This window comes from Pseudorca crassidens, chromosome 8 (genome assembly GCF_039906515.1).
Source record: "Pseudorca crassidens isolate mPseCra1 chromosome 8, mPseCra1.hap1, whole genome shotgun sequence".
In the NCBI taxonomy this organism is placed as follows: Eukaryota; Metazoa; Chordata; class Mammalia; order Artiodactyla; family Delphinidae; genus Pseudorca; species Pseudorca crassidens.
In genome coordinates, this window is record NC_090303.1 from 88,342,377 (window position 1) to 88,369,164 (window position 26,788).

The following is a 26,788-nucleotide window of genomic DNA, read 5'->3' on the forward strand; positions in this document are numbered from 1 at the left end:
AGATCCCACGTGCCGCGGAGCGGCTGGGCCCGTGAGCCATGGCCGCTGGGCCTGTGCGTCTGGAGTCTATGCTCCACACCAGCAGAGACCACAGCAGTGAGAGGCCTGCGTACTGCAAAAAAAAAAAAAAAAAAAAAAAAAAAAATGCAAGGCTGCTGCAGCCTCCATTTCTCTAACTGGTCACATTTCTCTAATTGGTGACATTTATTACTTCCTTCTTCTACCATCCATCCCATGTTGCCCTTGCCCTGTGCCAGCGCTCAGCCGCTCAGAGTGTTTAGCCTATTTGTGTTGAACTGAGCCTTTGTTCCTGAAAAAGGCTGAGTTCTTGGCAGTTCTGCCTTTAGTCGGCTGCTATGGGTTTTTTTCCGTGACTGTTACTATGGACCTGGAAATACTAAAAGGGGTTCCAGTGAATCCGATGTAGTCCTCTCTGCCTTTACTTCATAGAAGCAACTCACTTTGCCCTTGGCAATTGAGGTCAGTCCTTCCAGGCATCAAATTGACCCCTTTCTCTGCCTTTTGGTTCAGTAGTGTGAGAAGCCCAAAAGAACTGGTTGACAATCTCTCTTACCCATATAATTTAGTCATTGTTGTATTTTCTGGTGGAAGCATTCCTTCCTGAGTGCCTCTAGACCAAAGTTGTGGGAACAGGAGCAGAAACCTCCATGAGTAGTTTTAATAATGAGAAGAGGGACCTTTCCTACTTCTAATCCTTGGATTCCCAGACCTATACTTTCTTGTTATTGGAAAAATAAATAAATAAATAACAGCACTATATATTGGTGTCCTGAGTCAAAGTACCCCAGCACTCCAGCCTTGTACATGTTGTCTCCCAACTGCACCATAGCTGAATCCTGCATCAGCCATTTCTCCTGGTAAGTTTCTTGGCCAGCAACACTGTTGAACAGCATACCATGATTGTGAATAAGAGCTTGAATAAATCTCCTGGGAGTGGTGCTCCTTGAAACATTTCAGGCAAGGAAAGCAATTCCGTACTCAGAGTGGGTACAGCACTGCCCCCTCCAGGACGCAAGGCGTCTGGTCGTCTGCTTCTCCACCTGAGCCAGCCGGTGTCTTTCCCCTGCTCTGTTCTGGATCATAGGGGACTGCCCTTTGTACAGTGTTTCCTGGCTCTTGGGGCAGTTATCTTACAGCGGGACAGCAATGGGAAGTAGTAGTAGAAGATTTGGGGAGTGGGACAGGGTCTGAACATGTATGTTATGTGGTCAAATGTAGCCCAGATCTGCAAATCAGTCACTTTGAAACTATTTGTGATGTTTCTTTCATAAGTGCATTTAGTCTGCTGAAAGTGCACTTTTTTTTTTCCTTCCTAAGATTTCAGGGAATAACAGAATTATTTAAAGACTAAATGGAGACAATTTTCACATCTTTGGCAAACTTCTCTTAAATGAATTGTCAGATCGACCTCTTTAAAGATTATAATTGTGTGGTAAAATTAAACAGGTTTTACACTCTTGGCAAAGTTCTCTTAAATGATTTCTTGTCAGATTCAAGCTCTTTAAAGATTATAATTGTGTGGTAAAATTAAACTGAACAGGTTTAACACACTCCTTCAGTGTTTTAGGCTTCTACGTGAGCATGTTGGCCTACCGATAATAAAGGTGACTTCTCGCATAGGTTCAGTGCCTGAAACATACGAGTTTTGGGTTCTGATGTCTGTTCCTGGGTATATCAGAGAATCTTTAGGCCATGACTGAATGCCTCTTATTTCACCTTCTCCAGATAATGATTTTTCTGCTGCCCATTTCACATAAACATATTGAATATCTTCAGTAAATAATGTGCTTTCATAATAAGCAGAAGATGAAGGCTAAGTAAAAATTCAGATCTAGAAAGAAGAAACAGTATTAACCCAGATGCTGGGGGTAGTCACTCTAGCCATGAGACCTCCACAGTGGACACTGACTGCCATCTGTGTTTTTGGTTTTTTTGAGAACTTTTTTTTTTTTTTTTTTTTTTTTTTGCGGTACGCGGGCCTCTCACTGTTGTGGCCTCTCCTGTTGCGGAGCACAGGCTCCGGACGCGCAGGCTCAGTGGCCATGGCTCACGGGCCCAGCCGCTCCGTGGCATGTGGGATGCTCCGGGACTGGGGCACGAAGCCGTGTCCCCTGCATCGGCAGGCGGACTCTCAACCACTGTGCCAACAGGGAAGCCCCGAGAACGTTTTTTAAAAATTGAAGTATAGTTGATTTACAGTGTTTCAGGTGTACAGCAAAGTGGTTCGACTATACAAATACATATATACCTATTCTTTTTCAGATTCTTTTCCAGTATAGGTTATTACAAGATACTGAATATAGTTCCATGTGCTATAGAGTAGGTCCTTGTTTATCTATTTTATGTATAGTAGTATGTGTCTGTTAATCCCAAATTCCTAGTTTATCCCTACCCCCCTTCCCCCTTTGGTAACCATATGTTTGTCTTCTATGTCTGTGAGTCTATTTCTGTTTTGTAAATAAGTTCGTTTGTATCATTTTTTTAGATTCCACATACAAATAATATCATATGATATTTGTCTTTCTCTGTCTGCCTTACTTCACTTAGTGTGATAATCTCTAGGTCCATCCATGTTGCTGCTAATGGCATTATTTCATTCCTTTTTATGTCTAGGTAGTATTCCATTGTGTGTATACACACACACGCACACACACACACACCATATCTTCTTCATCCATTCATCTGTCAGTGGACATTTAGGTTGCTTCCATGTCTTGGCTATTGTAAATAGTGCTGCTATGAGCATTGGGGTACATGTACCTTTTCAAATTATAGTTTTGTCTGGATGTATGCCCAGTAGTGAGATTGCTGGATCATATGGTAACTCTATTTTTAGTTTTTTAAGGAACCTCCAAACTGTTCTCCATAGTGGCTGCACCAATTTACATTCCCACCAGCAGTGCAGGAGGGTCCCCTTCTGACTGCATCTTGAGCAAGCCTGAAGCCACGGTCTTAACCAGCTTTTAGACCAACCAACCATTGCCTCCAGTTTGGCTCAAGTAACTGTAATACCCGTGTCCTCCAATTTTCCAGGTTAAAATGCTTGATGCGTCCATCTGGAAGGTTTTCTCATTTGTGGTAGGGCTTTCAGGTTTTTGGTAAACATGTTCATTGGAGAAAGTATAGAAAATACAGAGAAACACAAAGCATGATCCAGTCACACAATTAAACATTTTGGTATATAGATATCCAATCTTTTTTCAGTTCATATAGATATATAATTATGTTCTTCTTAAATATAGAGTGACTACAGTTTTTTTTTTACTCAACTTCATATTATGGCTAAAAATAAACTATATCAAACATTTTTTCTATGGTATCAAATATTTTCTACTATGTAATTTCTAATGACTGCATAGTTCTCCACAGTGTGGATATGCCATAATTTATTTAATAAATTAGAGGGTTTAGGAAAAATCTGTAGTTGAGCAGCTAGAGCCATCCCCTTAAGGTTATTGTAACACATAAAACCCGTCCACCAAACTCTTTGACATACACAAATCCTCGAAGGAATGGTTTTTCGTGTGAAATGGTTATAGCTGTCAATCATTTGTTCTCCATGTCATGGTTCTGGTGCTCTCTCCAGGTTTTCAGGGGGTGATTATGGATTCCTGTCAAATGAGATGTCTACTATGTATTCAACACGAGGCAGTTTGTATTTTTCTCCATCTATTGCTTTCCCATCGGAGGAAGTTAAGCAAATCTCTGTGAGCCAAAGGGGAATGGGATAGACGTCTAGTGCTGGCAGCACACGGCAGACATGCCCGGGTCCCAGAGATCCCGCATAAGTAGATTAGACTGCTACATAAATACATTTGTCTTGATTGTCACATTCCACCCAGGGTTACACCTACATGCGTAAAAATGGCTCCAAGCCTGTTTTTCAAAGGCAGTTTGCCTCCCTTGTTGCTTTTTAACCACCCAGCTCACAGGCATTTTTTGTGTTATAGCTATCAAAGATGATTAAGGGGCTGGGAGAGCTGATATATAAGGACAGATTAAGAAAACTAAATATTTACAACTTGACTGAGTGATAGCCAAGGGGAAGATACTATAACTGTCTGCTGGGCTCAAATCATGGAAGAGATACTGTTTTGCTTTCCCCAGTAACTCAATTTTAGGGATATCTAAATTCAGAGAAAGTTTTCTGAAGATGACATCACTTATGCTAATTAGATAATTTTGTCAGTTGAAATTACATTTCGCTGCTTACTAGCAGAGACTTGGAATAGCAGTGGCTTAAACAAATAAGGTTTCATTTTCTCTCCTATAACATGAAGCCCAGAAATGTATCGTCTGGGGCCATGTGGCAGTTCCATGATGTCATCGGTGCCCCCATGCCCTCCTGTCTTTGGCGCCATTATTCTCAGCATGATATTCGTACTCAAGGTCACCTGGTATTTGAAGAAGAGCTACCACAGCTTCACTTACCTTGGCTGAATTCCAGAAAGGGGAAGGCAAAAGAGGTCCCTGCCAACTAAGACTGCTTGGAAGAACTTTCTCGGAAGCCCATTTCCTGATTCCAGTTTATATCTTATTGACCACCACATCAACAAGAGGGGCTGGGAAACTGAGCAGGGTTTTTGGTTTGGTTGATTTTGTTTTTACGTTGGGTACCTTGCTTACCACAGCGATATCAAGGTCCTTTGACTGAGAAGGCATGGGAACATGGCTGCCGGGTAGGCAACTGGTGGTTTCTGTCGCAATGACTTACCTCTTAAAGATTCTGAGAAGTCTGGACTCTGAGACACAGTGACATTTGCTATGTTGTTCCATTTGTAAAACTAGCCCTTGCGATCTAATTTATTTACTTCACGTCACTCATCTATTTCAATTTATTTGTCACAGCATACCCTGGGTTGATGCTAAATAAACCAGCCATCTCAGCAGACCTAAGAATAATAATAACTACAGCTTACTAGCTTTTACCCAGTTCCATGCACTGTGTTACGCACTTCACATCACCTGAATGGTTTGCTTCAAAATACTCCAAGGGGGATGGGGAGTAGATATGGATAAATGAAATAATACTCACCATGAGTTGCTAATAATTGAAGCTGAGCGATGGGTATATGGAAGTTTGTTATTATTTATATACTCTTCTCTCTCCTTTTGTAATAACGGAGATTTTCCCAGTAAAGATCTTTAAATCACCTCATCTACATCTTACATTATTTCATATGAGGTCGGTACTATTACCCCTAGCTAACAGTGCTCAGGGCAGTTAAGCAGCATCACACAGTGAGTGAGTGGCAGATTTAGGATTCAGACCCAGGTCTTCCTGACTTAGAAGCCTGTGCTGTAACCCTTATTATTCAAAGAAAGCATGCTTCCCCCATAAGGAGACTAAACCTCATCAGAAATGTAGATTTTCAGGCCCCACCCAAGCCCTATTACAGGACCCCCAAATAAGGTTTGTTTGCACACCCGGGGTTCCCATGCTCTGTCCACTGCACTGTTACTGCCTTCGTAGCCACAACTTAACCAACTCAATCGTGAGTTTCCCATAAAAAATGTTACCCTCTGTTGAAGCAAGAAGCCTTATCATGAGTCACTGCTTGGTAGCATTTAATAATAATTGAATAGGCACTTAATTCAGAGCAGTTAACCTCTTTCAACCTTGAGTGTCTGCTGTAGTGCTGAGCACTACATTCCTGTGTCAGTTAAGCGCCATTCTGACTATGTGTCAGCTGCTAACAATCACTGCTTGCTTGAAACTTGGTTTGGTTTGTTCTATTGAAATAACGCCCTTGCTTCTGTTAACTTAAGGTGTTGTGAGTTTTAAAAGTTTGGGGACTTAACAGAAAACTGTTCAGCTACCTGTTCTACCTTCCGGCAGCATCATCTCTGCTTACCCACCTCTGTATAACTTTCCTGAAAAGACATGATTTTTCTCCCTAACATCTTCAGTCATCTTGTATCATTTCAGCCCTGTTTTTGAAAGAAAGAGAACTATGGGTCAGTTCTTGTGTGTCCTGTAGGCAGAACATCAGCCTCCATTTCTCCATCTGTGCCTTGCCTGTGCCATATGGTCTTTAGGATCCCTTCCAATGTCATTCTTCTCTAACCCCACATAACGTGATTTTTCAAGCCCCCCAAAACAAAAACATTATGAAGACCCTGGACTGTATGTGAAATCTACTTGATTATGTTTTTTCAGCCAGTAAAAGGATCCCTCATTGATTCGTACTCGTTTCTCTGTCCGAATAATGAATGCCTTGACGCTGTGTAGCTTCCTTGCCTCAGATCCATGTTAGAACAAGTAAATGAATGAATGAATGAATGAATGAATGAGGCCTGTCGTCCATCTCAACTATAATCTGCTTTCTCAAAGAGGCTGTGCCCTCCGCTTTTGAACAGGTTAAAAGATTTTCAAGCTGCCAGGTGAATGTGTTTGTTTTATATATTATAATCACCTTCAAACCGCATATATACTTAACACCCTAAGCTGTTCTTCAACTTCCATAGCAGAAGAGGTAAGGGAAAAACCTACAGAAGAGCAGGCATCAAAGCCATCCCCAGGGACCATCACTGTATAGGTCAGGCCCATGCTGGTTGAGGGTACAAGCATCAGAGTCGCTTCATTCTTCTTCCACGAACTCTTTCTCCTACAAGAGTAATTTGAAGCCAGTTTATGTATAAGATAGTGTTCTCACAAAATTAAACCTAGGAAAAATAGCATGCTGTAATATAGTGACAATAACAACCATTTTGCTAGACATGCCTTAGAATGTCTTGTCCACCCCTATCTTTTCCATGCTATAAGTAAAGTGTGTTTCTGATTTGTTTTGCAGAGCAGCCTTTGGCAAGGAGTCAGAAGTTCTTATTGGGAACCTGGGTGATAAATTAATCCCTCCACAGGACATCCTCCGTGATGTCAGCGACCTCAAAGCCTTGGCCAACATGCATGAGAGCTTGGAATGGTTAGCAGGTCGAACAAAGTCGGCTTTCTCCAATCTTTCTACATCCCAGAGTAAGTACCAGCAGGGTGGTTCCTGTGGGGACAGCTGAGGAACTAGACTGAATACTTTCATTTGAAATGCCATAAGGGGACATGTCCGAGTTGTTGGAAGATCTGTGCAAGAATTCTGCTTGTGCTGAGCCTCTGGTACTTTGTCATTCTGTGAAAGGAAGTAATCTCAGCTTCCCCACGTGGGGCGTGGGAAGCCAAAAAGGCCCATGTTAACATAGCTTGATGTTAAACCTTAGAAACACCGGATTGTGTAAGATTGAACCACTGTGTCTTAGCACAGAAAGCAATACATTTTGTCCTTCTTACAACTTTTCAAGGGTAGAAACTGTGTCTCAGAGCTCAAAGCTGAGCACGCAGTTGATGTTTTCATTTTAACTGATAGAAAACGAATGAAAAAGTATCTAAAAAGAGAATAATAGAAGTGATCAAGTTGCTAGAAAACAGAGACAATGAGAAAAACATTTATTCTGGAAAAGAGATGGCTGAAAGATAACCTCATTATACATCTCAAGGAAATTAAGGAATAGGGTCTGAAGTAAAAATGGGAAACCTTTTTCTATCAAGGACCAATGACCAATTATTTCAAAAATAATTTGAAAACTTTGGGACACATAAACTTTATTCAATAAGTATAGCACAAATGTTTTTTAAAAGCATTAGTTCAGAAGTGTTAAACAGTTAAAGGCAAAGAAAAAATGATATGAAGAAGGAATAAAGGAGATGGGAGATTTGAATGCATGAATGGAGGGACAGAAAACAGGATAGAAAAAAGCAAAATCACAGCAAGAACATGAAAGAAACTGAATCAGCTCTGAAGTTAGTATTAGAACGAACTGTTAGAAGATTGTTAGAAGGAAAAAACTTGTATTATTTGGACTGTGGACTTCAAAGAAAGTTATTTTTTATCATTGTCTCTTGAAAAGTTATTATTGCTTGATTAACCATGATTTCCAGCCCAGAGAGGGAGAAGATGTGGATGAAATAAACCAGAGTAAATTATGCCCTGAAATGCAGGCCCCACGGGCAGAGTCTAGGAGACCTTTGAATGCTCACTTACTTATGATCTCATGCTGATTGTGTAGCTGTCCTGGGGGTCAACAGGGGGTGAGGAAAGCAGATGGAAGGAGGGGGCTTCTGAGATTACATATTCTGCTTTAGAAATCTTCAAATATTACTTTTTATTTATACTCTTATGTTTGCACTTTTTAGTATTTAAAATAGTACTTTTAGCTGATGATAAAATTGTACATGTTTATTCTTAGAAATGTATTCACCTACTAAGGATAGTTTGGACTCAGTATCGGGTCTGAGCAGACTCTGCCTAAGTAGGTATCCTTGAGAGGTTTTCAACTTTATAACGACCTCATATCAGGGAACCTGTGACAAGTAGTAGTCAGAATAAGCCATTTTATCTCCCAGACTCACCCGACTCCACCAAAAAAAAAAAAAAAAAGTCAGCAAGAGCTGACTCCCTTTTGCTAGTTGCAAAATAAACAGCTCTGAAAAGGGACCAGATGCCTCTTTTCCTAGTTTCCTTTGACTCTTGCAAACGTAGGGCTGCTTGGGTTGGTTTGTTAGTGATGATTGGAAGGAGTCCTCTCGTTCGGTGGGCCATCGAAGTCCAGTATTTCATAATGCAGTCTCTTATTTTGGCAGCACAGCCTCCCAGGTTTCTGTTCTGTCCATCCTAAAAGAGCTCCACGAGGCAGAATAGGACACAGCCTCCACAGCAAGCCACTGAGTGATTCACACAGTCTAACCTGGCTTCAGCTGTTCTCAAAAAGAGAAAGATGCTCTGTGAGTTACGGTCAACTTTGTAACTGCACCATTTACCTGTTCTGTTCACGTCACCGAGAGTCCCTAGTACAGCTGATGTCTAATTCACGTCTTCCAGCACCTCTGTTATTCTGACAGAGACATCTTGTCCCATGCCCATTAATACCTCTCATGTGCTCAGTTCCATTTTATAGGCTGTACCCTCTCAGTTCCTTTCAGGGTGATTATTCCAGCCAGTGAGTGATTTAAGTGACTGTTAGCATTTTGACGATCAGTGCAAAGCCCAAGTGAACTGTAATCACTACTTATGTTGTCTCTGTAAAAACAGAGCATCCAGCAAACCTGGTTTATTCTGCTAACAATATGCCTTGCTCACCCACACGGGGCTGTTCTTTGAATTCCCAGGAGGGATGCCCACTGATGTTTATAATTTGAACAAAGCAGGGAATGGGTTACTTTGATTGGCCATGTCAGTGTGACTTTAGAAAGGGAATAAAGGACAGCTCTTTATTATTCTTTTGAAAAGTGAACCAGATGATTACCTCAACAAAAGTGTTGCCAAGTCTGGAGACTCGATAGCATGAAGAAAATGCCAGACTGTTGTCTAGCACTCACAGAGACTCAGGATGGGGAAAAGGCAAGAAAAGAAGCATAGAAGTTTCTTTTCTTGTCCACATCCTTTAACTATTTGGTATGGTAAATGCCATGCTTTCTTATAATTAAGAAGCTACTAGTAGAATGGAATGGAGGAAGTTTGCAGAAAATTATTTTCATAGTAGAAAATCTCTTTAGATATTAATAGCAGTATTCTCCTCCACCTGAAATATCTCATGTCATAGTGAAGAGAGTATTGCATTTTAATGGCAGAGCATGGCTGGCCACTTGCCCAGGAGATAAGAGTTGACCATTTTTTCAAAGACAGTTTTTCCATCTCTTTTAGTATTTGCCTAAGCATCACTCTGTGTTCTTTACATTTAAAAGAGTCTCCTCACCTCCTGTAGATCCTGACCACTCCAAAGGCACTGCTCTTAACTTTCACAGTCCATGGTTCCTGCTCCATTTCTCCTGGTATTCCCCCGCTCAGCCTTCCTTAACCCTGTTCTACTTAAGATTCTTTCTGTTGAAAGTCACAGCCCAATTAAAAGAAAAAGAATGCATCAATTTATAAAACTGGTAAATCAAAAGACTTCAGGTGTGGCTGGATCCAGAGGTTCACAAGATAACACCATGTAACAGACATGTTTACACACCTGCTCTCTCTCCCCCACTTTCTCTATTTTTGGTGTATTTCCTTTATTGCTTTCCGTCTCAGGTAAGACCTTTTCGTATGGCAACATCCTTGGTTACCAGCAGCCCCAAGATTATTTGATCCCAGACAAAAAGAGCATTTTTGCCAACAGCTCCTGAAACAGTCCTAGAGAAGACTTGGATTGACCTAACTTGACCTCCTCTCATGGGTCTCTCAGGCTCTCTCTGTATATGCCTAGTTTTCTGACTCTTTACCCACGACTCAGTCTCCCACTCCCACTTCTAGAATGTCTTTATGTTCAGGGTCTGTTTTAACAAATATGCTTTCAGTGCAAGGAAGTTGAGCAGAATCATATGTAGCGTTGGGCATTCAGGATCTAGGTTTATACATATTTTCTCTCATTGATCACAATTTCAACCTTGTAGTAAAGGCACAGGATAGTATCTGTAATATCTGCTGTTTGTAACAATCCTAAATAAGAAGTCTGAGATTAACTGTTATGGTTAAGAAAATTCTCAGAAAATAGTGACCTAGATAAAAATTAAGAGTGTATTCAATTGGAACACTAATGATTTTCTTTTCTATTTTATCCCTTTGTTTTAAGGATGTGTTGCCTTTAAAAATAGGGTACAGAGAACTTGAAGGGGGCTCCAGAGCTTGTTTTGACTGCATTTGCTTCCTCAAGGGGACGCCTCCTCTCTTTCTCAGATTCTGTAAAAAAAAAAAAAATCTCCAGGGTTAGAGAATCTAAAACTTCCTTGATTATATATTCTGCTCTTTAAGTAACCTTACCATCGAGGAGGTCATCTGTTTTTTATTAAAGTCCCTTTGCTTCAGTCTAAACCTCTTCTGTCCTATTCTTCAGAAATTAAATGTTGAATATTTTTTCTATGAAATACTTTAATGTGTCTGAAAACATTTCCCTGGTCTCTACCTGCCCATCTCTGGATATTAAAAACTTTTGGCCTGAGGGTCCCACCCAGTCTCTGAGTCCAGGGCAACCAAATCTAGCAGAAGTAGGAGCCCAGATCAGGCCCAAGTTCGCTTACACTCTCTCGGATGGTGGTTTGACTGTTAGCCTTTGTGAATGTGGCCCATGTTGCAGGTTCCTTCAACACCAGTTGTATCCCCTTCTGGCTCCCTCAGCTCCTGTTACCGCAGTTCTTGCTGTGCCCACGTGCATTGATAATAAAAAGTCATACTGTAATCTTTTTTTTTTTTTTTTTTTGCAAAACCACAGGGTCAAATAAATCTCATAATTTTGGTTCCTGGAATTGGTTCATGAATTGCAGTATTAGTTATGCAGTTATTTATGTACTTCTTTTTTCTTGTATTGTGGTAAGATATACATAACATCAGACACACCATTTTAACTGTTTTTAAGTGTGCAGTACAGTAGAGTCACGTGAACTCTGTTTATTACTATGCAACAGATCTCTGGAACTTTTTCATCTCACATAACTGAAACTCTGTACCCACTGAACAATAAATACCGTATTTCCCCCTCTCCCCCAATCCCTGGTAACCACTTTCCACTTTCCATTTCTATGAGTTTGACTACTTTTAGATGCGCCCTTATAAGTGGAATCGTGCAGTATTTGTCTTTTTGTGACTGGCTTATTTCCTGTAGCCTAGTGTCCTCAAAGTGTTATAGCATATGACCGGATTTCCTTCTTTTTTAAGGCTGAATGATATTCTGTTGTATGGATATACGACATTTTCTTTATCCAGGCATGTGTCAGTGGACATTCAGAGTTCACCCACCTCTTGGCTATTGTGAATAATGCTGCAGTGACACATAAGTGTGCAAATTATACTTCTTTCTTAAAGCAGAACTATTCTTAGGGATCTTAGAAATCATCTGGTCTAACTCAGATGTTTTGCACATGGAGGAATCAAGGCTTCAGAATGGTCACTCTGCATGTCTCTGCCTGAACTGGTATGGAAACAAGCCCTCAAATTGCCACTTTAATTTTCTCTCTACTACATCATCGTCTTGACCATTACCAAGGTTAAGTACTGGCAGTGATAACAGTTCCATTCATACCCTATTCCTATTAAACCATCCAGGAAGGTCATCGTATTTTTTTTTTTGATGAAAGCACTTTAATGCCTACAGTCAACTACTGATCATTTCTGATCATCGTCTTGTGTGTAACCAGACTTTCTGTGCTTTAAATATACGGAACTATTGCACATATCCCTTTTTGCATTTCATCTTAGTTGTAATAAAATATCTCATTAATTTTTCTCCCTCTTTTTTTGTTCTACAAATATTATTGAAGTTAGAAACTCTGCCTGTCTTGTTATCATGTTAACAGAGTATCTTCTAGCTACTGCACTCTCCTATGGCAGCAGCCACTAACCTTGTGTGACTATTTACATTTACATTAATTAAAACTAACTGAAATATAAAATTCATTTGCTTAGTCACACTAGCCACATTTCAGATGTTCAGTGGCCACTGTATTAGCGAGGCTAATGTAGAACATTTCCATCATCACAGAAAGTTCTGTTGGATTGTGCTATAGATCAACACTTAGTTCGCTACTGATAAAGTTCTAAAATAATGCCAGTTCATACAGTTAGCTTTTTGAAACATACTTGAAATGTCCACCTAGTTCTATCAAGACATGGATAAATACTTTACTTGTTCAGTCTCCAAATCCCCTGACAGAGAAGTACGTGTTAGGCCTGGCTTTGTCCAAAATTTTTTCTATTGATGCTAAAGGGAAAAGAGTTTAGTGGTCAAATACACTTGAGACCCATTAGGTTAAAGAACCTTAAATGTAGTTCCTGCATACAGTAAAACTTTTAAAGTCTTTTTATGTCAACGGAGTAATTACAGCAATGCAGTGTTTCCCAAACTTCTTTATCAATGGAATTCTCTCACCCCAGAGCATCTTACAGGACTTTTCTTTTATGGAACAACTTCTGGTAAACACTGTCCTATGCTATATTTATATAATTTGTTCAGAATCATTTATTTCTCACAGCATAGGCACAAGATAGGGCATATGCTTCACTACTGCAGGAATGTAATTTCATATTATTGGCAGATTTGCACACCATCAGATGACTTCTGTTGCAATTTGGTTACTTTATTACTTGATTGAATTATTTTTAGAAATGTTCAAGTCAACCAATATGAAATGACTCTGGTTTCTTTTTTGCTTGTTTCAAACCTGGCTGCTGCCCAATCATAACACTTCACTCACAATTCTCAAAGATTCCAGCTACTAATATAATTCCACACCTCAGTTCACTGATGAATGTTAATATGTCCAGAGATTGATTTTTTAAGAAAAATTTTAATTTAGAATACTTCCAGATTTTGAGTAAAGTTGCAAAGGTAGTACAGAATTCCTGTGTATCTCATACCCAGTTTTCCCAGTTGTTAACATCTTACATTTGTCGCAACAGATGAGCCAATATTGATACATTATTATTAACTAAGGTCTATATTCACATTTCCTTAGTTTTTATCTGATGTCCTTTTTCTGTTCCAAGCTCCCATCTCTAGGATATCATAATACATTTAGTCATTGTCTCTTTAGCCTCATTTAGACTGTGAAAGTTTCCTAGACTTTCCTTGTTTATGATGACCTTAACAGTTTTTTTCTTTGTTTGTTTTGGGGGGTTTTTTTGTTTGTTTTTTTTTTTTGCGGTACGCGGGCCCTCTCACTGTTGTGGGCTCTCCCGTTGCGGAGCACAGGCTCCGGATGTGCAGGCTCCGGACGCGCAGGCTCAGCGGCCATGGCTCATGGGTCCAGCCGCTCCGCGGCATGTGGGATCCTCCCGGACCAGGGCACGAACCCGTGTCCCCTGCATCGGCAGGCGGATTCTCAACCACTGCGCCACCAGGGAAGCCCTCGACCTTAACAGTTTAAAGGAATACTGGTCAGATATTTTGCAGAATGTCCTTCAATATGGGTTTGTCTAATCTCTTTTCATGATTAGACAGGGCTGGTGGGTTTGGGGAAGGAAAACCACAAAGATAAAAACATTCTCATCGCATCTATCAAGGATAACTGCTATCAATATGACTTATCACTAGTGATGTTCTGGGATTGATTTTTGTGCCTCCGATTCATATAGTCCCCTCTAGACAGTTCCTTCTGAACTCTAGATTGACTTTCCACTTTCCCACCGCAAACTGCTTTTGTCTCTCTTTCTAGTGACCATTTTTTAACATGATGAATGCATCTATTATAAGCCCAATGTTTGGACAAGTTGAATAGCTGCTTAAAAAAATAGTCGTCACAATTATGCAGTTGATAAAGATTATAATCTTGTGGGTCTGAAAGGCCTACGGAAGGAGATGTTTTTTTCTGCCCTGAGCCACTCGATTCGGGCCTGCAGCTACTTCTTAGTTGCCACATGTGCTAAACAATCCTTAGTAAATGTATACAAACCTATTAATTTCAGACAAAGCCATGCTGAGATTAAAAGAGCTATCTGAACTTTTCTTCACCAAAAATAAAGTTTTATTTTAACCCGTTTACATTAGGTCCTTCTAATGTGCAGTGTTGACTGAAAACCCACTTACAAGTGAAACTTATTTCCTGACAAATGTCCTTTTAGAGTAGCGATTCTCAAAGTTAGCTGCATGTCAACTGTAATCAGTTGGGGAGTTTTAAAAAATACTGGTGCTGGGCCCCACTCCCAAAGATTTTCATTGAATCGTTCCAAGATGTGGCCTGGGCCTCCCCAAACCATTCACATCAGAGGTTGAGAACCACTGTCCTAAAGGATTGGTTCTCATCCTCGGCTTATATTAGGATGACCTATTGAGCTTCCGGTCAGACTCTCTGCGGGAGATGCCCAGAGTACCATGCTTTCAAAAGTCTCCTCGGGCAGTTTCAACAAACAGCCGAGGTGGAGACCCACTGATTTTTGAGCCCTCCAGAATTTCTTCTTTAATTTCTAGAGCTCTTATATTTGGGAAATGCTTGATAGTTATTTTGCCAGTTTTAGTCTCAAAAGTTTATCTTTTGAGTTAACAAGATATCTTTTGGGTTAACATGACTTCCCATTTTACAGACGAGAACACCAGGCTCAGAGTGTTGTAATTCGTGTCTATACTAGAGTCAGGACAGCTGCCCACTTCTGCTTAGCAGTTCCTAGTTAACCAAACTGTCCCCCAGGTCTGATTAAAAATAAAAACCTTCCTCTTACCTTTTTCAAATCAGTGAAATGAGAAGGGCACAGGAATCAGTGTCTCTCTTAACACAAAAGGCTGTGATTGCCAAACCAATTGAATGAATGTAGAAGTGTTTACAAGTCAATTATATCACTGAAAATAAAGATGGACAAGGTCCAGGTGTCTGTACACCCCCCCATCCCTCGAGTATATGGTTTTTTCGCCAACCAGGAGGCCTTTATACATTGCCAACCATGATTTAACATTTTCTAGAAGGTGGAATAGGAATTGAATATGAATAGAGCTCTCTATCATGGGCTTTTTCTGCCCTAATGGCAAATGGAAGATAAAATGCAGAGCCCCACCCCCTCCCCTTGCTGTTTGTTTTTCTGCCTTGACACAAATGAGAATTAAAATGTCCCTAGACAAGATCTCCTGGGACATTGTCCCATTTCAGCTTTGCTTTTGTCAAACCATTAAGCCAGAATTTTTCTGTCATGATTTCATCTGATTATTTTTAATTAAAACTCTGTGTATGGTAATTTCTCTCCTGCTCCGGTATTTACAAGTTTCAAATATGTGTGGACTGTTATCAGACAGCACCTCCTCAGCAGCTGCTTAGCCTAACTCTACATACTTAGTGTCTCGAATCCTCTTTTCGAGGTTGGGCTTTCTCTGCCATAATCATTTTTTGGTCTTGTTCGTTGTCATTTTCTTCAGCTGACTCTCATTCTGTGGTTTCACTCTTATCATTCCTCTTCCTCAATTGCTGACAACTTCCAAATTCATTGTCATTGGTTAGTTTCATGAGCATACTGTTTACTAAGAAAATTACATTACCACTGGAATAATACCTTGTTCAGGGCTTTCCCACCTACTGTCCAATCTGGAATTTGTTTTGATCTTATCTAATTGACACAACTTCTACTTTTGTGTGAGCCTTTATCGCTTTTTTGAAAAGTGTCCAAATACACTTCCATGTTGTACCAGTTTCCGAATTAATCATATGTTTTGTAGGAATGAAAACACTAAACGACAATTTTATGATGATTCAGTTTTGTTCATTTTCAGTCTTAATTGTACTCTATTGTTACTTATAAGCTGATTGAAATTTATCTTCATGAAGAAAGACTTGTGTGGAGAAAGTCCCTGCGCTCAGGGTGTTCACCTGGTTGTTCTTAGGAACTTTCTGAGGCCCATGTTGTTACAAACAATGGAGATGCTGGTTATTCTCTCACTTTATAAGGAAAAACATCTGGACCCCTGTAGCTCCTTCTCCACACTGATGTACTCTGCACTGTTACTACTGATTATCATCCAAACTTCAGGCTGACCCATGCCGTTCCCATGTTCCTTTCTTCTCAGCACATCTTAAGTACTGATAACACGGGTTAGTCCCCTTTTTAAACATTTCTTATTTTTTTCCCTTTCCTCTCATTGAATACCCTCACATGGCTCCTAGATCGTGGTCATTTTGCCTCCTTCTAAACCTCTATGTTTTTCTTTTATTTCATAGACTCTTTCCCATGCTTCTCCTTTAGTCTTGGAGGCTTATAGTACATATTTGACTTTGAAGTCAAGTACACTTGGGGACAAATGAGGCAAGTTATTGTATCACCAGAGGAAAATTATTTCACCTTTCTGGACTAAATAGGTCTTCTTACTTGTTCAATAGATACCATGATGCATCCTCACTGGGTTGGTGTGTAACCGTTACATGAGATGATGAACTTGGAGTGCTAAGCATGAGACACAGAGTGGGAACTTAATATGGGGTTCCTGGGGTTACTACTATGAATCCTATCACTGGGGCTCTCACTCATTGCTCTGCTCCCCGAATACTGGGTCTTCACCTTCTCCCACCCCTTCAGGGTTCTCTTTTATCTCAAGTCTTGTGGTTGCTTTTAAAACCCTGTTAACATCTGTCCTTTTTGTTTTTCAAAACTATGAAAAGAGGGTTCCGATGTTGTTGAAAAACATGCCAGAAGCAAATACAGTTCCTTCTTGTCAATCAGCTGGTCATCTGTCGAGTCCATTGTCCTGTGCCGAGTACTGATTAGAAAACAGCACCCTACCTCCCACAGCAAGGAGGTGATTATCAGTTGTGAAGCTATGGAGGGCTAGTGCTGTGGGCATTCTGATGTAATTTTGGAGTTTTAAGTATCTACTCATAAAGAATTATGTGGCTGTTTCTTTGAAAATGCCAACATTTGTATCCAGAAGGGAAATATTTTATGAAAATATGGTAATATCATGGATGGCTTAAGTGTGGTGACTGGGAGCTTCCAGATGAATGATTGTATCTTCAAACAAAACTCTAAAATGGAAACAGGAAGAAGAAATAGGAATGAAAATCTCTGGGGAAAGGGGGAGGCAGAAGAAGGTGGAAAGCAAGAGAGGGCTTTAAAATAGCATGCTGAAATAGCAGAGCCAGACGGAGGAGAGAGTGGAAATGCAGAATTACCCGGGTTGACACCCTGAGCGGAGGCGAGGAGAAGTGGCTACTAGGGCAGCAGGTTTTGAACGAGAAATCGGAGGGGACCGACTTGGCCGCCACACAGAAAAAAAAAACCTCTGATAATGAATGAGAAGTAAGTGAAAGATTGTACCTGAAGGCACTGATTGTGCTATTAAATGTAAGCTCTTATCTGGAAAAGCCCTCGGATAGTTGGGTGCTTTAAAATGTGAGATAAGCCCCCTTACCAACATGAAGCCATGACTTCATGAACTTCTCACTAGAAAAAGAGTGTGTCTTTTAATTTCTTCACCCTCAAAACTAAGCGTGGGTGTACTACAAATGCAGGGGACCAGGAAAGATGAATCCTGATGGGGGAAACAGAAAGAGGATAGAGGGCTGGCCTGGACTGAATGGAAGAAATCTCTATCGCTTTGTGGGATTGGATTTAGAAAAATGTTCCAAAACATTTTTGGATATAAACTGAATCTGCTTTCTCAGACAGCTTACTTATTAATCAGTAATACACAAAGACCCTTTGCAGTCAGCCAGCCCCTGGGAAAGGGTAACAAAGGGACGGTATACATGAATGTGTGTGCATGTGACAGTCCCAGAGGATGCCAAGATGATGACAATGGCACTCAACATTTAGACTGCATTTCATACTTTTTCAAGGACCTTTATAATCATTCATTCTTAATCCTTTATCCCTGCCTCAAGCTGCAGTTAATAGCCTTTATTCTCTCAGTTTTACAAAGCATGATCGTGAAACAGAAGTTTGGCCATTGGCCCAAGGTCAAAGTGAGACGGTGACAAAATCTAGATTGAACCCTACTGTTCTCAGAGTGCAGACCACAGTGTCTAGAAAAACAACATAATTGCCTGTTGCTAGTGTGCCCCAGAACACCAAACTAGCGCACCTCTGTTTCCCTCCCCGGGATAATGTTATTCTCTAGCTGTCTGCCAAAATCACAGCAGCGAGATAAATGGCACGCTGCATCCCAGAATGCGTCTGTGAATGACACTGGGTGCACTTTAAAGGGGGTGGTCTTGACCTTCACCTGCTGTAAGAAACCGAAGCTGGAAAACCTCCACCCCCCTGCCAAGGATCTATTTCGAAACCAAATTTTATAGTCGTGTATTTAGGGAAAGGTTCTCAGTTACTTTATTATCCTAAATTCAATATCGTAATTTATATCCACTCTTATAAACTATACAATAAAAATGTAAAAGAACTCCCTTCTTCTTCATATGAGGTACAGGAATAGATCAGGTGTAGGTCTCCAAGGCACAGTGTTGTTTATGAATAGCAGTGAATTCTGTGTACTAACATCTTTGAGGTCTGGTCGTTGAATCCTAGGTGAATTTGGCTGGAGTTCTTAACTAACAACGTAATCCAATCCAATTTTTATGAAAGGAAGAATAATGAGGACTCTTCTCTAAGACTAATGAAAAACCTAAATGTTTTTCTAGAAATCAAGAATATCTGATCAGATTCTTCAAGGAAGCAACAATCCTGTAAATGTCAGAAAGGTGTTACATTCTGGAAAACCCCTTTGGTCGAATTCATCTAAAGAAGGTCTACTTGCAGGTGACTTTTCAGCAAGTCTGTCAAAAGCTTCTTGCTACAGATAAAAATTCAGTAACCTTTCACTGTGGATGTGCCACAATTATCACTCATTTAAAAACAGTCCCTCTAATAGAGTATTTTATCATGCTGGACAGTCTCTGCATTGTTCATTATTTGGTGTTTGCTGAGCTGACGGCACTTCCACAGCACTTTTCTTATCTCTACTTCTTCAGAATTGGATTTTATATTTCTGAACCAGCCAGATATGACAAGTCATTTTCTTCCCTCTTGTCTTTTAAGAAATGCAAACTTGATTTCTTTTTTTTTAACAATCACCACTTAAAGTTATTGGAAATGTCTGTATTAACTAGCATTGGGATATGCAGTGGAAGACTATTGCATTTTAATTGCAATTGGGGTTTCCTCTCTTCTTTTTCTTTCTTTTTATTTTCCAATATTTGTGTATTCTGTATCTCTTTGGAACCTCATTCTTCGAAAACACACAGTGTACAGCAAAGATGAGGTATTATGAAGCCTGATGTTGCTAGAAGACAACGTATTATTTGAATTATTGTATTCCTGAACCTCAGGAAAGGTGGTGATAAGCTATGTAAGTGGGTCTCTGTATGTAAAGATTGTCTTTATATGAGAAACTTACTGAAAGGAAAATGATAAAGTCATTAGCCTAACACCTGGGGTGGGGGGGATTGCCAGTTCAAACAATATCTCTTTCTATATATAGCTCATTATTGAGAATCTTAACATTTTAAGTCTGAAAAAATGCAGCTACCTGTGGTTCCAAGTGAATGATTTTTAAAAGCTCCATGACACATACTTTTAGGTGTTTACATTTTATCCCAGGTTTTATCTTGGCCACTTTCATGGAATAGTTCTATTTTCAAATTAAGATCAAGTCTCTTCTCTTTATAATGAGGAATCTCTGGGAGATTTGGGTGAGGCAGCCTGAACAAAGGATCAGAATAAAGCGGCCACATACGCTCTGACTTTATTGGAAACTCTCTCCTTGGGCCTACTGAGGACCTGTCCATTTTCTCCAAGAGAGTCTGTTGCACAATTTTTAGGGAAATAGAGAACTTCACTCAAGAAATGATGACAAGATTTTTCACCTTTTATGCCACAGCCTTTAAATAGTGGTGCCAGAATACTGAGAAAGACCGTGTAGAGAGAAATTCTCACTGAAATATTCATTTTAAGATTCATGGATTATTATCGTAAGTATCAAAACAGAAATAACATCAGAGTCTTTTTTCGTACACTAATTATAAAGGCCATCCTGTAGGATCAGCTTTATGAAGAAAAATATTTGCTCAAACTTTACCCGGAGAGAGATGTTCAGAACTTCTGTCATGTCTACTTCTGAAAGAGGGAATGTGATGAAAAATCCACCATCGTATTATTTGTTTAAAGGTACCACAAGCCCAATTAACGCGTTTGCTCAAGCCAACAGCCTTTGGGCTTCTCACAGAAATCTTGGAAGTGTGCTAGAGAAATGCCCCCGCAAAAGAGTTCTGCATATGCTGCTGGATCTGCCTCGATCTGCGAAGCACAACAGGGGTCACTGACAGACAGATGGCTGCCACAAGCGACACCAGTGGCCAGAAGCTCTTCCCACCACCTCCTGTTCCCACAAACAAGCGGGGAGAGATGCTTTTCTTCAACACCATGCCTAGACTTTCTCTCCCCTGACCCAGCCCTACCCATGGAATATTGAGGCAAGACCGACATCTAACGTTACAATCCTGCCTTATTTCTATTACTCAGCACCAACAAAACAGAGGAGCATGGCCTCGGCCTGGCACAAGGCACTTTTGATATCATCGATGATATTGTCTGTGTCCTAAATCCCTCACAGGATTGCTTTGAGGATCAAGCCAACTACTGTACGCATGACCCCTGATCCGGTGCCTACTATACAATGATCTCTCAATAAATGGTAGTTTTTTCCTTCTGTTTCTTCTCTCTTTAAACTCGTTGCCTCAATCTTAGCCATCCTAAGAATATTTCATTTCCAGCTCTTTCATTTTACTCTCCATATTTGCCCATGATGGTGCTCAGTGTGAAATGCCCAAGTCCGCCTCCAGTTTCCCCCCTTCTCCTATCCTTCCTGTTGATGACTGGCCCATTCTGCTTGATCATTGAATTTCACCGCCAAGGGATCACTGGTACATTGCGTTTGAAATTCAACTTTGAGCACTTACGTTTAACAGCCTTCCAAGATCCATGTGGCCTTTGAACTCAGGCACAGGGTGTGTTTATTCGGGGCCACAGTGAGTGAAACTTAAGGTTAAACCTCAGCTCTCATTAAATGACTTTCTCTGTAAACTTGTACTTCCGTATCAGGAGATATGGAAATGAAGAAATTGCTGCACTGTGGTTTTAGTAAAAACTATTAAGAAAAATGACAGACCATCCAACTCCAGAGCCAGTAGGAGCTCTGAAGCTCTTGGGCCTTTTAGAGGCATCAAAGGATTCTGTCTGTGTTCAGCTGCATTCTTTTGTTCATTAGGGACTAACTTGTAACATGTCTCATTGAGTTGATTGTTCCTATGGACTTTTTTCAGTTAGGTGTCTTATAAATTGTTTTATTTTTTAAAAAGCAGAATAACTATAGACTATTAAATGTCTCAGTTGCCCTGAATATCCCTAGGAAGGTGAACAGGATACTGACACTTCATTAATGCCATAAATGGTAGAATTTTTAAAATAAGAAGTAAATATGCATTAATTTAAAACATCTGCCATAACTTTAACATACTAAGATTTTATTAGCTATAGTCTGTAATGTTCAGTAAAATTCTGATGGCAAAGTATGACTTAGTCCAAAGTAGGATTTTTCTTATAAGGATCTGAGGAGTTCAGGCCATTCTGGTCTTTAGATTAAGAATTTAAGATTTTCTTTTTTAATTGAAGTATAGTTGATTTACAATGTTGTGTTAATTTCTGCTGTATAGCAAAGTGATTCAGTTATAAATACATATATGTGTATACATATATATATGTATATGCACACACACACATTCTTTTTTATATTCTTTTCCATTATGGTTTATCACAGGATATTGAATGTAGTTCCCTGTGCTATACAGTAGGACCTTGTTGTTTATCCATTCTATATATAATAGTTTACATCCGCTAACTTCAGATTCCCAATCCATCCCTTTCCCACCCCCCTCCCCCTTGGCAACCACAAGTCTGTTCTATATGCCTGTGAGTCTGTTTCTGTTTTGTAGATAGGCTCCTTTGTGTCACATTTTAGATTCCACGTACAGGTGGTATCATATGGTATTATTTGTCTTTCTCTTTCTGACTTACTTCACTTAGTATGATAATCTCTAGGGCCATCCATGTTGCTGCAAATGGCATTATTTTATTCTTTTGTATGGCTGAGTAGTATTCCATTATATATATGTACCTCATAGAAGTTAAGATTCTTAAGTGCTAATATGGTAACTTCTATGTCCACTGTTGTGGTAATGGATTATTCCATGATTTCCCTTGTATACCAACCCTTTACTAAGGATCACTTCTTAAGGTTTCACTTTCATCGTGAAACAACAAAAAGACTTCATTATCACAGAGCTTCTATTACTTCAGCAGAATCACTTGAAACATCTAAACAGTTGAGAAGTGCATCCCAATAATATACTTAGAAAGGATGAGAAGCAAGAATAGTGAAACTAGCTATTTAGCTTAAATTCTATAGGGATCATTTACCCATGTTGCAGTTCACTTAATTTTCTACTTTCCACACTGAATTAGTCATGCGAATTAGTTAACAACCCTGCCACCACTGCCAGATCAGCTAGTACTGAGACTTCTTTCCCTCATCAATACTCCATATTGGCTTAGATTGTACACCAAAGCACCAGGTAGAAATCACACCTAACCCAGGCGTGCTGAACAGGGCCTAGTGAGTAGTACTTCATGTTGATACAGATGTTGACAAGGGCAGTGTTAATTATCAGTATCAGTAATAAAGCCAATTCAAGGCTTATCTCCTTGAACATAGCAGGTACTCAGTAAATGTTTCATCAAATTGAATTAAATTAACAAAATGCTTCCAGTGTGGGCCTGAAATCTGCTACCCTTCTTCCATTTGCTGATTGGCTGGTAAATCTATGTCTGCAAATGAGCCATCTCTTTTTCTCCATTCCCTTTCTTTCCCCTCTCAATTCAAGCACTGATAGCAACAGTTATATAGCACAGGAAAGTTCCTCCCAAGGCACCCATTTATCTCTGTTAAGAATTTCCCCTAGGATTAAACAGTATGATTATCTTTGGATTTCCACAATATTTTTGGCCATTAACTTCCTTATTTAAAGCAGTATATTTAAGTCTCTATCAATTTTCTCTTTTGCCAAATGTGGATGTTATTTACTGAAAATGTTCTTTCTGACCTTCCACTCTGACTTGTCTTTCCTTTCCTTAATAACCTTTCCTGCAGTACTTGTTTTGGCACCAATACTCACTCATTGACTAATGAATGTGTTATATTCTAGAAGTTCTTTTGTAAATTGACTGCTAGAAGCTCTGAGTGTGGTTCTCCCATAGAAACACTGTTATTTCTGGTTATGGGCTACAGGACACGATTTTTAATCTCTGAGTCTCAGTTTTCTCATCTACAAATTAGGTATAATAATGCCTATTTTGTAAAATTTATTTTATTGAAGTATAGTCGATTTACAATGTTGTGTTAATTTCTGCTGTACAGCAAAGTGATTCAGTTATACATATATACATTCTTTTTCATATTCTTTTCCATTATGGTTTATCACAGGACATTGAATATAGTTTCCTGTGCTGTACAGTAGGACCTTGTTGTTTATCCATTCTATATATAGTAATTTGCATCTGCTAATCCCAAACTCCTAATCCATCCCTCCCTGACCCCACCTCCTCCTTGGCAACCACAGGCCTGTTCTCTATGTCTGTGAGTCTGTTTCTGTTTCACTGATAAGTTCATTTGCATCATACTTTAGATTCCATATATAAGTGATATCATATGGTATGTGTCTTTCTCTTTCTGACTTATTTCACTTAGTATGATAATCTCTAGGTCCATCCATGTTGCTGCAAATAGCATTATTTCATTCCTTTTTGTGGCTGAGTAGTATTCCATGGTATATATGTACCACATCTTCTTTATCCATTCCTCTGTCAGTGGACATTTAGGTTGTTTCAGTGTCTTGGCTATTGTGAATAGTGCTGCTGTGAACATAGGAGTGCATGTATCCTTTTGAATTATAGTTTTGTCTAGGTATTTGCCCAGGAGTGGGATTGCTTGATCATATGGCAACTCTAATTTTAGTTTTTTGAGGAACCTCCATGCTGTTCTCCATAGTGGCTGCACCAATTTACATTCTCACCAACAGTGTAGGAGTGTTCCCTTTTCTCCACACCATCTCCAGTATTTGTTATTTGCATATTTTAATAATGCCTATTTTTGATAGTTGCTGTGAAGATCTGCTAATTTTAATTTCTAAATATATATGTATACATTTGTCATTTATTCTTCATCCTTGCTGTCACCGACGTAATTTATACATTTACACCTTCACTGTTTCTCACCTGAATTATCTCAGTAGCCTGCTACTGATTGGCCTGTTTCCATTCTCCTTATCCTCCTATGATACAACTGCCATACCAAAGTGATCTATCTAAATGCAGATATGACCAGCTAACTTGCTGCAGTGGCTTCTCATCATCCCCTGGGAGATCCTTAACATGACACAGAAAGTTCTTCACAATCTAGATGGTTTTATGGGCGTTGATCTGCCCTTAGTTCTCCTGCAGTGCCATGCCATTTCTCACCTTCTTGCCTTTATTCAAGCTGTCCCCTCTGAGTACCCTTTCTCCTTAACCTGGTTAAGTCCTGTTCCTCTTTTAAAATTCAGCTTAAGCATCACCACTTCAAGAAACTTTGGGGAGCCTTCTCAGGCTGTATTAAATAACGTTTATCTGAGCTCTAAAAATACCCAAGAACTATCTCTAGCATTTTACATACTGTATTATGCATTTATTTACTACTCTATCTGCCTTTCCAACCAAACTGTAAGTGCCTTGAAAGTATGCACTTTGTCTCTTTCCTCTTAACACCACCAACTAGTACATAGAAGGGACTCAAAAATGTGATTGTATCAAACAGCAAATGAATGGATAAACTAATTGACCTTAACCTCTGTTAATAATATTATTCCAGGGAGGAAATATATATTTCTATCTGAATAATTCCAAGAACACAGTCCCCTGTTCTAAAGTCTCAGAGAGAACTTTCCTCCCCACCACTGCCCCTACAGGTTCCAATAGCTCCCCTAGTTTTGATTTCTAACATTTACTTACTATGAGACTACACCTTAAATAATGTGATGTGGACCAAATCCAATGCTATAATATAAACAAGAACAACCTCTCTCACAAGGGCAGTATTGTGGCAGAGATCCAGTAAACATTTTTGAGAGCCAATTAAGAAAACCTGTCTGGAGTTGGACTAAAGGAGGCACTATGGGCAGGGTCAAAATCCTTCCCAGAAAAGAATACGAGGTTCATTCCGGTAGACTAATGAATTGTTGACTTAGACACCCAATTTTTTTTGCCATAGAGCAGTGGTTTTTCAGACAGATTAGAGGGGTCCTGAGCAGGCATAGTTTGAGGCTTTCTACCTTCTCCTTTAACCAGAGCCCCTTCTTAAATTTTAGGCCAGTAACTGAGATTAGTATTGAACTCAACTCATAGACTTAGCTATGACTCATTCATGTCCACAGAGTCAGAGGCTTTGAAAAACCACTGAAGGCTGCCAACTCCATCTTTTATGTTGTTCCTGGTATATTTCTTCCCAAGACATTGAAGAAATTATCTAACTATAATTAGCTAATTATAATTTGCCAGGGAGGAGACTGGCATAGAATTTAGGAAGGATATTCATCAAATTGACGAACCTATAGATTGGGAAAGTGGAAGAATACCGTTTTGAGTAAAATACAACCCAGGTCCAGCCACGTGGTTATATAACCATATAGTTAATAAAGATAAGCAATTTGTCACCTAGTATGAGCCTTAAGTAATTGTAAAAAAAAATAGGATGAACACATACATTTATCAATGCTTCCACCACTTGCCCCACTGAAACAAAACAAAAAGTCCACGGAAACTAAAAAGCAGAAGAGGAAATCCAAGAAAGCCAATTTCTGTACCAGTAGTGAGGACACCAAGAGGTTATTCAACCTACCTTTAAAAAAAAAAAATTGGCATAGCTAACTACCTCTGAAAGAGGGAGTGAAGATGGGGCTAAAAATAGGAAGACTTGTTGAAAGTCTGTTTATGAGACATTTACCATCAGATTTTCTCCCCTACTTCATGCAGCTGTGGCATTGCTCCTATCAAAATCACAAAAGAGCGCTAGAGATTTATTCTCTAAAAATGGTTAAATAGAAATTCCTTGGACTGCAAGACGTAAGACATAGTTGAGTGTGGGGCTACCATCCTGACATTAGGGCAATTAATTCAAAGTTCACATTAATGACTACTGAGACCTGCCTTCCCTCACTGATTGGCTGGCAGCCAGGCATATAACTTCAAATAAG

The 26,788-nt window shown here is 39.6% G+C and overlaps 1 protein-coding gene across 2 annotated transcripts in view; it reads left to right on the forward strand.

Annotated features, from left to right (window-relative positions):
• The window catches only part of EXOC4 (exocyst complex component 4), an 804,198-nt gene that overhangs the window by 679,106 nt on the left and 98,304 nt on the right, over positions 1–26,788 (forward strand). For both annotated transcript variants that reach the window (XM_067747055.1, XM_067747056.1), the window contains exon 14: positions 6,816–6,994. In XM_067747055.1, coding sequence (XP_067603156.1) covers positions 6,816–6,994 — 179 coding nt within the window. The remainder of the gene's footprint in view (positions 1–6,815; positions 6,995–26,788) is intronic.